The sequence below is a fragment of the Indicator indicator genome, chromosome 11 (assembly GCF_027791375.1).
Source record: "Indicator indicator isolate 239-I01 chromosome 11, UM_Iind_1.1, whole genome shotgun sequence".
NCBI classification, from domain to species: Eukaryota; Metazoa; Chordata; class Aves; order Piciformes; family Indicatoridae; genus Indicator; species Indicator indicator.
Window position 1 is genome coordinate 30,780,730 of NC_072020.1, and position 13,130 is coordinate 30,793,859.

Below are 13,130 nucleotides of genomic sequence, written 5' to 3' on the forward strand. Positions count from 1 at the left end.
ATGGCATGATGTGGTCCCTGGACACAGCTCACATATGCCTGTGACAGTTTAAAAAATGTCAGTGGTAAGCCTGAGTTAGCTTTTTATCTCAGAAAACAGTAGATGAATTTAAACAAGCTTCTCACTTGATCTAGTGAAAAAAAAAAAAAAGAAAAAAAGACAAAAGATATTACATCAATGTTAGAAAATAACTTCTAAATAGCATCAAGTTATTAAAGTGCTGCCCTACTTATAGTTCAATCTGATGTATCCTTGAATAAACCGTGTTGAATTCCAAATTACAGCAAGTAGAACAAATTTAAACGTTTTCATCACCACAGATCTCTCAGCCTATGTTCATGCTTGGGCATTCCAGTATCACAGTATATCAGAGGTTGGAAGGGACCTCCAGAGATCATCCAAGTCCAACCCCCTGCCAGAGCAGCATCACTTAGGGTAGTCTACACAGGAATGCATCCAGGTGGGTTTTGAAAGTCTCCAGAGAAGGAGACTCCACAACCCCCCTGGGCAGCCTCTTCCAGGGCTCTGTCACCCTCACTCTAAAGAACTTTCTCCTCATGTTGAGGTGAAATCTTCTCTGTTCAAGTTTGAACCCATTGTTCCTTGTCTTATCACTGTGAACCACCGAAAAGAGCCTGGCCCCCTCCACTTGACACCCACCCCTCAGTTATTGATAGACATTGATCAGATCCCCTCTCAGTCTTCTCTTCTCATGATTAAACAGCCCCAGGGCTCTCAGACTCTCTTCATAGCTGTTGCTGCGGGTAAAGTTAACAAATTTCAGCTTTGCAAAGGTGAAATGTGCCTACAACAAACTCCTCTGGATCTCAGTGGGGCTTTGCTTCATGCTTCATATGCACAGTATACCGAGATAGATGTTGGCAACACTGAGGCTAATATTGTGTGGGCTCCAAGTGTGTTTCCTTTCTGTTCCCTAAATTTGCCCCAATACATAACAAATACTGCAAAATCACAGGATCACAGGATCACATGATGTTAGGGGTTGGAAGGGACCTCCAGAGATCAAGTCCAACCTCCCTGCCAAAGCAGGACCATAGGTTTATGAAGCCAAGTGCAAATACTGATTTGTTTAGCTAACATCATTTGTAGCATATAGTGATACTAATCTGTGTTCTTTCAAGTAGATTTTGTTTAAAAGTGCCAAAATATATTACATTTATATTTCATAGCTCTTCATAGGATTTGTATTCAAAGTTCATTTTTGGGGTTTCCTCACATTTTGGGTCATTTTGAACACCAAGCTGCCTAACCAAAATGTCTCTGAAAGTATTGAACTAAACAAGTATTTACTAACACTTGTAGTAAGAAAAATACAGTAATTAGGAATCAGTCTTTGCACTAGGACTCTGGTTCTGCAGTTGCACTCATCACATCTCAACTCCCAGTCAGAACCAATCCTCCTTTGTATTTCAGGTACCAAGCACTGCTCGTGCACAAATGATCGACTAAAAGCTCTTTGCTAAACTACCTGACAAAATACTGCACAAGTTACTTTGGAGAGGGGAGAAAGATGAAAGCAAACAAGCTATTTTTAAGCAAGTCTGAGAAGTAAATAAACACTAAACTATTTCTTTCCTGAATTAATTGCTTTGTTCAGGTAAGACAGCAGCTGCAAACCATTGTAGCTTGACGCTGCTATCGCTAATTCAATATTTTATGATATGGTTACTTAAATATTGTGTTCAACAAAACTCTATGCCACTTATTTGGGGTGCATTAAGAGGGGTGTGTCCAGCAGATCCAGGGAGGTTCTCCACCCCTTCTACTATGCCCTAGTGAGAACTCATGTGGAATACGACACCTAGTTTTGGGCTCCGCAGTTCAGGAGGGACAGGAACCTACTCAAGAGTCCAACAGAGGGATATGAGGATGAAGAAGGGTCTGGTGCACTGCCTGATGAGGAGAGGCTGAGATCCCTGGGGCTGTTTAGTCTGGAGAAGAGAAGACTCAGAGGGATTTCATAAATGTTTCTAAATATCTGAGGGCTGGAGTGAAGAAGGAGGGGACAGGCTGTGCTCAGTTGCACCCTGGGATAGGACAAGAGGCAATAGGATGAAGGGCAACGGATAGAAACTACAGCACAGGAGGCTGCACCTCAACATGAGGAGGAACTTCTTCACTGTGAGGGTCACAGAGCACTGGAACAGGCTGCCCAGACAGGTTGTGGAGTCTCCTTCTCTGGAGACATTCAAGCCCCATCTGTATGCATTCCTGTGCAAACTGTGCTAGATTCTCTGGTCCTGCTCTGGCACGGGGGGTTGGACTCGATGATCTCCGGAGGTACCTTCCAACCCATAACATCCTGCAATAACAACTGACACTTGCCTGTATGTAATCCCTGCTTAAGTTCATGTATCCCATGAAATCTGGGATGAGTCCCAGATCTTGAAAGCCTCCCCTGCTGTTTAGAGGAAAGACACACACACACAGAGCTCTAGAGGGAATGCATACCATGACTCTGCTTTCTCTTAGCTAAATATTTAAGGCAATAATAATTCAAAACAACTGCAAATTACTTGCTAAGTCAAACCTGGTACCAGAATTTTTATTCACTAAGCTATGCAGGGGAAAAAATCAACATTTCAAAAGAAAACTATAGTAAAAATAAATAAATAAATAAATAAAATTTAGTCTTCAATGGACAAATACTTATTCATCAAGTTTAAAAGCTAAAAACAATATAGAATCCAAAGCCAATGTACCTACATATTTAATAAATATTTCCTATTAAAAAAAAAAATTCCCATTTTTACTTTTCTGTTCAAACAGGCCTCCAAAATTTTGAGATCTACTTATTTGCATTGGATATACTGACATTTCTTCCATAATTTCTGCTTGATTAAATTCCATGCAACATGGCATTAAAGTTAAATTCATAGAGCAGAATAAATTATAACAGGGTTAGCTTCTAAAACAGGTGTAAAAAATAACACATTTTAGTGTTACTTATCAGCTTTGCTAGGGCTAGCTTTTTCTGCATTGAAAAGCTGAAGCCTACGTTCTGATGTGGACATCAGCAATCTCTCAGAAGCTACTGTGGTTTTTTTTTTTTTTTTTTTTTTGCAAATAAAAAAAAATACATGGAAAGAGTACATGATCTAAAAATAATGCCTTTTTTTAATTATTATCTTTTTAATCTTTCCAGAAGCCTGACAAAAATGCTATTAAGACTGTCAATAGGGGGAAAAAAGCAATTGAAATAAATGCAAGGAAGAATAAAAGAGCATCTCCAAGTACACCTGTGAAAGAAGGCATGCATGTGGTCAGCACAGGTATACCTTTGCAAAACAAAAGGCAAGTTGTTGAGGGACTTTGTGAAGGGTTCTGCATGGAGTTGTTCATTTCCTTTCTAGGGAAGGCTCAGCTATTCACAAACCATCACAACTGGAGAGGAAGCAAGGCGTCTGTAAGAACAGCCAGGTATTTCCACAAACCCATCACGGAAGATTTCTGTACTGCAGCAACACTGGGGTCCTGCAAGGAAGTATGATTCCTTCACAGGAGCTAAGTGACAAGTAGAAATGAGGAGAGAGACTTAAAAGGTGATAATTACTAAATACAGAGAGAGAAAGAAGGATCATTTGGATTTTAAGAAAAAATTAGGGGAAAAAAGCCAAAACCAAATAACCAACTGACCTGAGTTCGGTTAAAAGCCACACGTGCAAATACTGCCTGTGAGATTCCTGCTCGTTTCAGTTCATCCCGGACCCACTGGTAGATTTCGGAAGACACCTCTGTGTTGGTTGAGACCTGCTGCTCCAACGGCTTGTTCATGGATCTACTGACAGGAGGAGGGTGGTTCAAGTACTGTTGGTTTAAGGACTGCTGGGCTAGAAGTCTGTTCACTGCATACTGTTGGTTCAGCAGCTGGGCCATTACCAGCTGCTGATTTACCAGCTGAGGGCTAATGGGAGTAGATACAAGTCCAGGGTGCAGGTTTGGAAGCGGGGTCCGAACGGATGGTTGGCTACCATGAGAAAGCTGAACAGGGGATGGAGGCTGCTCGGCTGTGTTCCCTGGGACTGGCTGCTGACCAAAGTTGACGTGGTTGGCACCTTGTTGGGATAGTTCAGAAAGGCTATCCATCTCAACTGCAGTGGAAAAGAAACATTGGGAAAGCCAACATAAGACTGAAAAAAATCACAGACTGAAGGCTCTTCACAAGACATGCTAATATACAATATAAACACTGAGGTTCAAGCTTACTACACTCTCCAGCTGAAATCACTTTCGTGGCTACTTGCCTTCAAAACCGACCTACAAATAATGATGTAGTGAATATTTTTTTTTTAATTAAAAATAAAAAAATCCAACAAGCTGCTCATCATTGCCATTGAGCTCTGGAACCAGCAAAACATCAGAGGCAAAAGCCTTGTGCTGGAAACCATGCATGTCACAGGTGCAACTCGCCAAGAGTTTGCAAAGGTGCAATGCAATCAAACTGAGCATGCAGCTGTGGAGCACATCCCCACAGGGATGGATGCAGGGGACTTCAGACAAGGAGCTAAGACAAGAGCCAGGAAACCACTCTGCACTGCAGGAGATGCAGGTGAAACAGTAAGTGCATCTGCACAAGGTGTAAGGAGGGCTGTTACAGCAAAGCATACCCTGGCCAGAGAGAGAGAGAAGCTCTTGGTGATGGTTTTATTCCTTTTGTGGTGGCCCTGTCACAACAGCTGCACTTCCCAGTCACTGGAAATCTGTAGTAAGCAGGGTGGGGTGTGGACCCTCTTCAAATTTCTAGATGCTGCATCAATTGTATGGGACTGCTAGGAACTAGTATAATTTATGTAAATTACACAGATGGGCTGCTTTATCTTGCCACCATGTATGCATGGGGTTTTTTTTCAGTGACTTGCAACACGGTTGAATTTTTTTCTTATATTAACTCATCTGCCTTGACACACCTTCCTTTTTAATTAACACCACTTTTTTTTTTTTTTTTTTTAATTACAGGAGCTTTTCCTGCTCCTCTCTTGTCCATAGTAATACAATATAAAGTTACTCTATGTTGATGTAAAGGAGTATACTTTTTATCAGTGTATGGCATGGTTTCATTTTAAACAATCTCAGATCCAGAGCTTTACTAATGCTGGTCTGGAAACAGCCTTAAAAGAAAAAAAAAGCAAAGCACTTTATTTAAGTCCCAAAACTCTAGTTAATCGTCACAAAAGTGTTGTAGCACTTTTTTTTTATTCTTGTTTTGGGTTTTTTTTTTGAAAGGCAGTGTCTGGGCTTTTGATAGTAATTATTATCTTCAATACCATTCAGTGCAAGACCACCCTTTCCTTTACAGGGGTGAGAGCTGGAAGATGAAATCAGCACCTAGATTCCTACCCACAGTACTTCCTTCCCCCTCTGTCCTATTATGGGCAGAAATTTAAAAACCAAGCTAGTTGCTCTGCAGAGAGGTGTGGTCTCCATAGCCTGGATCAGTCCCACTGCAGAGCACCTGCTGCTCCTCATCAGTGTGGCTTTGAGGGCATTGCATTAGGTTACACAGGGATAAAGGCACAGGCACACTTCCTATGCACTGGCTTCATTGCCCCTGAATGAATGGGTGCTGAACTGTCTCACATAAGGAAACTTTTCAGGGGTTGCCCCATGCAGAAGCGCTGCTGCAAAGGATGCATGAGAGGATGCTGTGGAAAGGTCACCCTCCCATGCAGGTGCTCTGCTGCCTCACACATGGACCACCTGAAAGCAAGTGAAGTCTTACCGACTTCAGTGGTCTCAAAATAAGGGTTCCCTGGTCCTGAGAAGGTACAAAGTAGATCAAGTAAAGAAGCTGCCTTCACCAGCAGAAAGTAGAGACCAACCCAAGTGGGCCATTCACTTACAATTGTACTTCAAACAATTATCACAAAAGTGATGCATTGTCTTCATTACAGCCTTAAGCTATAAAAGGCAAGGAACCCATTTTGGTAGATGAATGATTTGGTTTCAAACAGTGAAAGCTAAGTCAAGCTAAAAATTCAATCCCAACTGAAGTCTCACGTCTTCATTGTGTTGAAAGCTGCACAGAAACTTTCTAACAAAAAGTGTTCAAAATTATGTTAACAGGTTTAAGAAACAGTTTTTGAAAGGGTCAGTACAAGAAAGATAAAAAGGTATTGGAGAATTAACACATCCCACTGATGGATCTTTTCTCCAGAAACTTACTTCTGCTTGCTGCAACAGGCAAACAAATAACTGTCACAAAAAAAACTATTTGCTAAAATAGATTTATAAAATCATAGAATTCTTGTTGGAAGGCAGTGGCAGTTATAGAAGACTGTTTCTTTAAACACACGTTGGCCAGAGCAAGAAAAAAAAAGCATTAGGAAAAAAAAGATAAATCACTCCATCACAGTTCTAGGAACAGGTTTTTTTAAACAATTATCTGGGTGGTAGAAGTTCTCTAGATTTACAGAATGACAGCTTTACATCTCTGGCAACCCAAGTCAGTTTGGCTGTTTCAAACAGCAAATATTTATTTAAATGAATTCTTTCACTATAGATGCACTTTCTACATCTACTCATCAAAAGCATCCTAAACTTGTCATGAAGGGACCTGGCTTCTTATATGACTGTGACAGACCTCAACGTGACATATAATGGTATGTATCCACCATCATGGTTGGGTTTTTTTCTTTTTTGTTGGGTGTTTTGTGGTTTCTTTTTTTTGCTTACCCATCATATCTTTTGCCTTCTTGAAATGTTTATACCACCTTCCAAATTCCTGACATTTTGCTGCTGAGACATTTGCATAGTAAGTGCTGTTCACAATGGAAGAAATCATACTCTGTGTGAAAAGAGGAGAAGAAAAAAAAGAAAAAAAAAACAACCCTGTAATACAGAGCAGTGCAAGTCAAAGCACAATTTATTTCAATTGTTGAAAATGTTGTATTCTTAGAATTTGAGGACCATAACTCATTTTTAATCCCATTGTCCAAAGCCTTTAAAAAAAAAAACTCATTAATTGAGCATAAAACCAAAACCAAATAATCTAAACTGGAGCAATAAAGCAGATGCAGTAAGGGAAGAACAAAGATATTGACCAAGAAACATCAGGCAATGGGATGGGCTCTGAATGGACGATGCTGATTTTGTTCACACTACTTTGGCTTTAAATTTGACTTACCCTTCATGTACTACTCACACGAGTTTATTGGCATATAAATCCTACGCTGACTCCAAAAATGCAAACAGTGCCCCAAGTAAGCCTATGCTCATTCCCCTTGTGCCACTTATCACAGAGCAGATGACAAACTTTCATCCTATGATTGTATATCTGAATGACCTACTAGTAGAACTTGGAAAAAAAAAACAAACAAAAGAGGTTTATAGTGGAATAAAATAACAACCCAAAGTAATAAAGTAACAACCCAAAGTAACAAAGTAACAACCCAAAAGGAACTCAAACTTGCTTTTCCTAAAGAGGGTATTTTAAGTGATTCAAAGAGACAGGCTTATGAAAAGCTCTTATTGTCATGGCTAATTCTGTAACTGAGTATTAGCTGCAAAATAGATCAAAGGATGTTAGAAACACTTTTTTTTTTCCCCTCAAAGGTTTTCAAGATATCAGATAGCTACAGTGAGAAATTTACCTTCTGCTCAGTTCTGACCAGTTTTAAAATAGTGGAAATTACAATGCATGAAACTTTCAGTGCCAGTACATTCTTTTACAAGACCAATTAAGACTAATTCTTGCAAAATGAGATAATGCTCACAACACTTGAAAGTTATACTCAGTGGATCATCTGGGGACAACAAAATCAGCAAACGTCACTTCAACAGACTGAACTTTGCAACCCTTTAGATTTCTATGTGGAAAGTAGTTACTTTTAGCTTAACTACAGGAATTGCCCATCCTCTTGAGAAAAGAATGACAAGTCAAGAAGACAAAGCCCTGATTATTATGTTTCTTTGCTATTCAGCATATAGCATTTAGCTGTATTTATGCTGTCATAAAAATCAATCTGCGGCATCAACCCTTTCTTACACAAACAGCAATAACCACTGGAAGAAAGCATTTGGAGTAAAACCACAATAAATATTACTATATGTCTTCTTTTATAAGGCTAGTTCAGCCTCTGAGTAGAAGTACCTTGATTATTGATCTTAGTGAAGTTCATTATAACAGTTTTCTAATGCATCACTCAGTAACAAGCTATTCGTGGAGTCTCAGAGCTGCTAGAGAGAGAGTATTACTTATGCCAAATGTGGGTATACCCACTACTCACCAGGCAGCTATTTTAATGATTCCTCTGAATCACCAAAATTCTTACCAATCCTTGATATTCACCTGGCACTTCTGAAATTAGCTAGAAGCCTTTTGACAGTGGTATAAAAGGAGAATGAAACCTTAACTGGCTTGGCTACCGCAACTTCAGCCTGAACGACCTGAACAGCTGAGTGCAATTTCAATGCCCGTCGTAGTAGGAGGTTCATTCATGTCTAATACTTACAAAATCATTGCTTAAGCTTCTTTTACAGATTAAACCATTTGAAACACGGGCAGGTGATAGATAAGGCACGATTTTAAAAAGTCCTTTAGCTCTGAACTGGTAAATTGTATGAACACATGGAAACTGTACGTTCAAAACCTGTCGATCTGAATGTACAAAATGCCATCATCCCATATTAGCTTGTGCAGCATGTTTTCTACATGTCACTTAAGACTTCAGGGTAGCTTTCTATCATTTTGCTTTGCCCCTTTTAGATGTCTTCTTTTGCCCAAGTAACTTTACTAAGTACAAACACACATACATTAGTAATAATGTTAACAAATTACCTATCAGTGACGAAGATGTTTGTCTAGGATTTTCTACTCCTCCTTTCCATATCATTTTACAAAGAAGGTATGCCAATGACATGGCAGTTTGTGACATCCTCTGCTTCTTCAGGAATAAAGTTAATGCAGTTAACCTTATTTTACAATTAAATAGGGGACTGGTCTGTATTACACCATTAGGAATTTTAGCTTCTTTGACACAACACAAATTTCAGGCTCCAACAGCTAATATTGGGATTCTACTCCACCTCTTCAAAGCAGATTAAAAAAAAAAAAAAACAACCATGAACCACAGATATCATCTATACATTTACAAATGCTTTTTCTTTGAGAAGACTTCATGTAAACATTCAAGTGATATTACCTACGCTAAGAATCCTCATCAGGAGGAACCAATGATTTATTTACTAATTCACCAAAGGCAAAATTTTACAAGCTAGATAAAATATAACTACCTTGTTAACTCAGAAAATAACGTGACAACTTTGAATTTCATTGTTTCTATGCTTTATTTATTGTCATCAAACCTGCAGTCACGTCAATGCAGAGAGATGCACTTTGATATAGAAATTCCTATTGCTGTACCTTTCCTGTATGATTTAAGGGCAATCTACATATACAAATGCCCACTATGATTAGGGCCTAAATTTGAATATTAACCCTTTAAGGCAGTGTCTGTCAGAGATCCACAATCTAGACTAGAGACACATTGAAGTTCTTCTTAGTTCCCAGGTCCCTACACATGAGCAATTCCCTATGTCTTAGCTTATATCAATCGATAATCAAAATGAAAAATTATTGTATTTGAAGCACATCACATTCAGGTACTACTGTAGATAGACATTTCTTATCTGCAAGGCACAGACACAGATGTTTTCCATGTTAAGGGATGACAAATATAACATACAAATATTCAAATGCATCATATCCATCACTCATAATCTGATTTCTCTTTCACATGTCACAAAGAAAATGGATAGAATGCAAAAACTGGTCATAGATCTGCAGTCTTCATGTATCACTTACAAGTTTATCCTTAAAAGTAAGTTGCAAGACTTCAAGATCCCAAATTTCCCTCTTTCCCCTCTCTCCATCTCTCCTGCCCCACAATCAGATAATTTGCAATCCTGTTCTGAGAATTAGAAGATCTCATCTGAAATGGTGCCACCTTCACAGAAATTCCACTATTCTGGAATGATACCATCTGCTGCAGCCCAAGTGCTCTTTTTTTTTTTTTTTAGCCAAATAAGTTAATTATAATTAGGCATCCAACAAATGTTGGAGGTAATGGAGGTAGGGGCAGAATTCATTCTGAAGTTCAGCTGAGGTTTACTCAGAGTAGTTTGAACCAAATCCCATTCTCTCAGGAAGATTAAATGCCAGAGATATGAAAACCAGACACCGTCGTCTCTCTAAGAATTTGGGGAACTCCCTAGGGAAATACCTTCAATCCCAATGTGAACTGATTTCATAGGCCCATCAAATAAAACCTGACAAAGCAACAGCATCAGATACCTTCCATATTGCATTAGAATCTAATGCAAGGCATGTCCTGCAAGACACGGGAAGGACCTTCATGACAGCTGGTCACAGCAGCCACCACTGCAGGTGCTGCAAGGGAGGCATTTCTGAGTCATTGCCTCTAACACTGCTCCCCAACCTGGTAAGGCATTGTTTGAGCATTGCTAAAAGTATACTATTGTCCTTTTTGCAAACCAACAAAAACAATGTTAATCAGGTTAATTCAATCATCTAAACCAAAACTGTTCATGCTTTTCTGCCAAATCAACCAACCACAGCAAAATCTGTTATCAGTGATTGCTCAGCTTCCAGTCAAAAAAGCTTTTAACCCCCACAGTCCCAAAACTTCCCCTAAACAACCTTAAAATTATTTTTATATGGGCAGAATGAGGTTGTTTTCATGCCTCATGAAGGGGTAGTTGGGCTGCAGTATTTACACAGAATAAATACATGCTAACAGACTTAGCAGTGAGTAACAGACAGAGCAGCTTCCTAAAACAACTTGGCTGAATTAGATATTGGGGGATTCCTTTGCAAACGAAACATCTCCCTCAAAAGGAGCATTGTAACCAAAATTTATTTAAGGCTTTCCAGGTTGTTTAACTAGGAATAAAAAAAAAAAAAAACCCTGAGCATTTTTTTTTTTTTTTTTTGCAACTCATTCATTGGTGTTTAAAGCTTGAAGTCTGCACAGTGGAAGGGGCAAGGGCTGCAACAACTTATTTACACAATTATCTAAATACGATTAAACAGCTGATGGACAAATATTAAACTGGAAAATGTATAGTCATTTCAGCTTAATGTAATCCTCTTTCTGTAAACACCCAAGATGATTTTTTTTTTTCCAACCAGAACAGTCCTGACATCTCATAAGCCTAAGGGTGAATAGCAAGAGATTGTTTTTGATAGTTATAAATATTCAAAAGACATGCAGACCATCTGCTTTCATAATACAGGTAAAGCAAGACTGAAATGGTGACTGCTGTATAAAAATGGTTCTTTTAACAAAGTCTTCCTCTCCTCGAAAACTATAAAGACAGATGTCAAAAACTGTTTACACAGGGTAATCAGGAGCGTGCAAAATGTAATATTCCTTTTACACACAGTGCTTGCTAAAGAGATTTTTTTTTCCTTTTTCTTCCCATCTGTGTGTTGCAACACATTTCTACAAGTTAAAAACATTTTTTCAAACAGAGATCTCATGAATACCCAAAAACATGCTATCTGGTTTCTGAATGCTAATTAATTTCAACCAAGGAATCTGATTTTTTTTTTTTTTCCTGTAGGAAGGAATGCATGCTTTTGAAATGGAGCACTTCAACAACAACAGACACTGAAAACAGAACACCCCACAAGTTTAATTTTGCACTGGTTTGACACTGGCTATTTTCACAACTGTTCTACATTCAAACCCGCATCTGCTAAATCTGGCTATAAGACAGCAACTATTCTCCTGATTTTTCCAACGAGATTTTATTTATGTTTTACTGCTTATCCAGTTTGTCAGCATAAAGCCTTCTAACAGCCTAATGGTTTTGTCAAGTGGTAAGTAGAAGACACCTCATCTCCCAAGAAGAATATGAAGAGTGCTGCCCATAAACCCTACAGTCAATTTCCAGTGCTGAAACACTAATCTTGACAGTAACCTTTTAATGTATTATATTAATGGCACAGAGGTGTTAAGCACCTTTTTTACAATTCTCAATAAAATGAACATTTACTGAACAATCTGTCAAGCTACTGGCTCCATTTTTTTAAGCCAAACTTTTAAGGTTCTATTCTAGTTTCTCTTCCATAAATCCTCTACTTTACATCTTCAGACAGCAGCAGGGTAGCATGTAGCCTGCAAACCTAACAGGCCTTAAAAAAAAAAAAAAAAAGAGAGAAAGAGAGAAAGAAAGAGAGAAAGACAGACAGAAAGACAGAAAGACAGAAAGACAAAGAAAGACAAAGAAAGACAGAAAGACAGACAGACAGAAAGACAGACAGAAAGACAGACAGAAAGACAGACAGAAAGACAGACAGAAAGACAGACAGAAAGACAGACAGAAAGACAAAGACAGACAGACAGAAAGAAAGACAGACAGAAAGTCAGAAAGACAGAAAGAAATACAGAAATACAGAAAGAAAGAGAAAAAGCCATGAGCCTGTGTCCCTAGACCTAGTTTGAATAGTGATAAAGTTGCAGAACAGAACAGAACTTAAAGACTGAGGGGGGTGGGGGGGGATCTTTTCATGCAGGACAGAGGAACTTTGTTTCCCCAATTCTAGCCACTATCAGTGGCTTTTGTTCACATGGAAATTGCCAGCATCAGATTTAATGCAAGCTGAACTCTTAGGAGTGCTTATTTCTCAGGAGGCTCTACGTTAACATTTTTCAAATGAGAAGGGAGCATTCAAGCCCCAACCGGATAACACAAGATTATCCCGAAATCAAAAGATTTTAGCCTGCCTGAGCCGACGCCAGCCCACGTACTGCAAAAACCCAACCAGGGCAAAATGTTGTTTCCCAGTGTTCTGGTATGGTAGAGAATAATCATCGGCCACTCCAAATAAAAGCAGACCAAATACATCCAGCCACTAGTTGGGTTTTGTTTTTTATTTTTTTGGATAAGGAATCACGAAATGGACAGTTAAATTGCATTTAAGAATAATGTCAAATTCTGTGGTCCATTACCTTGAACTACGGCAAGTAATGCAATGGAATTTGTCATCTGCCCTATAAACACGTAGGATGAGGGTAAAAAAAAAAACACAGATGGACGGAGAAGAAAAAAAAACTTTTTGTTTGTGCCTTTGGCATTGCACTTGG

At 38.9% G+C, this 13,130-nt stretch overlaps 1 protein-coding gene across 1 annotated transcript in view; it reads right to left on the minus strand.

Annotated features, from left to right (window-relative positions):
• The window catches only part of SATB1 (SATB homeobox 1), a 77,507-nt gene that overhangs the window by 43,062 nt on the left and 21,315 nt on the right, over positions 1-13,130 (minus strand). The window contains exons 6-7 of the mRNA XM_054384871.1: positions 6,694-6,805; positions 3,658-4,112 (exon numbers count right to left, since the gene is read on the minus strand). Of these exons, the coding sequence (XP_054240846.1) occupies positions 3,658-4,112; positions 6,694-6,805 (567 nt within the window). The remainder of the gene's footprint in view (positions 1-3,657; positions 4,113-6,693; positions 6,806-13,130) is intronic.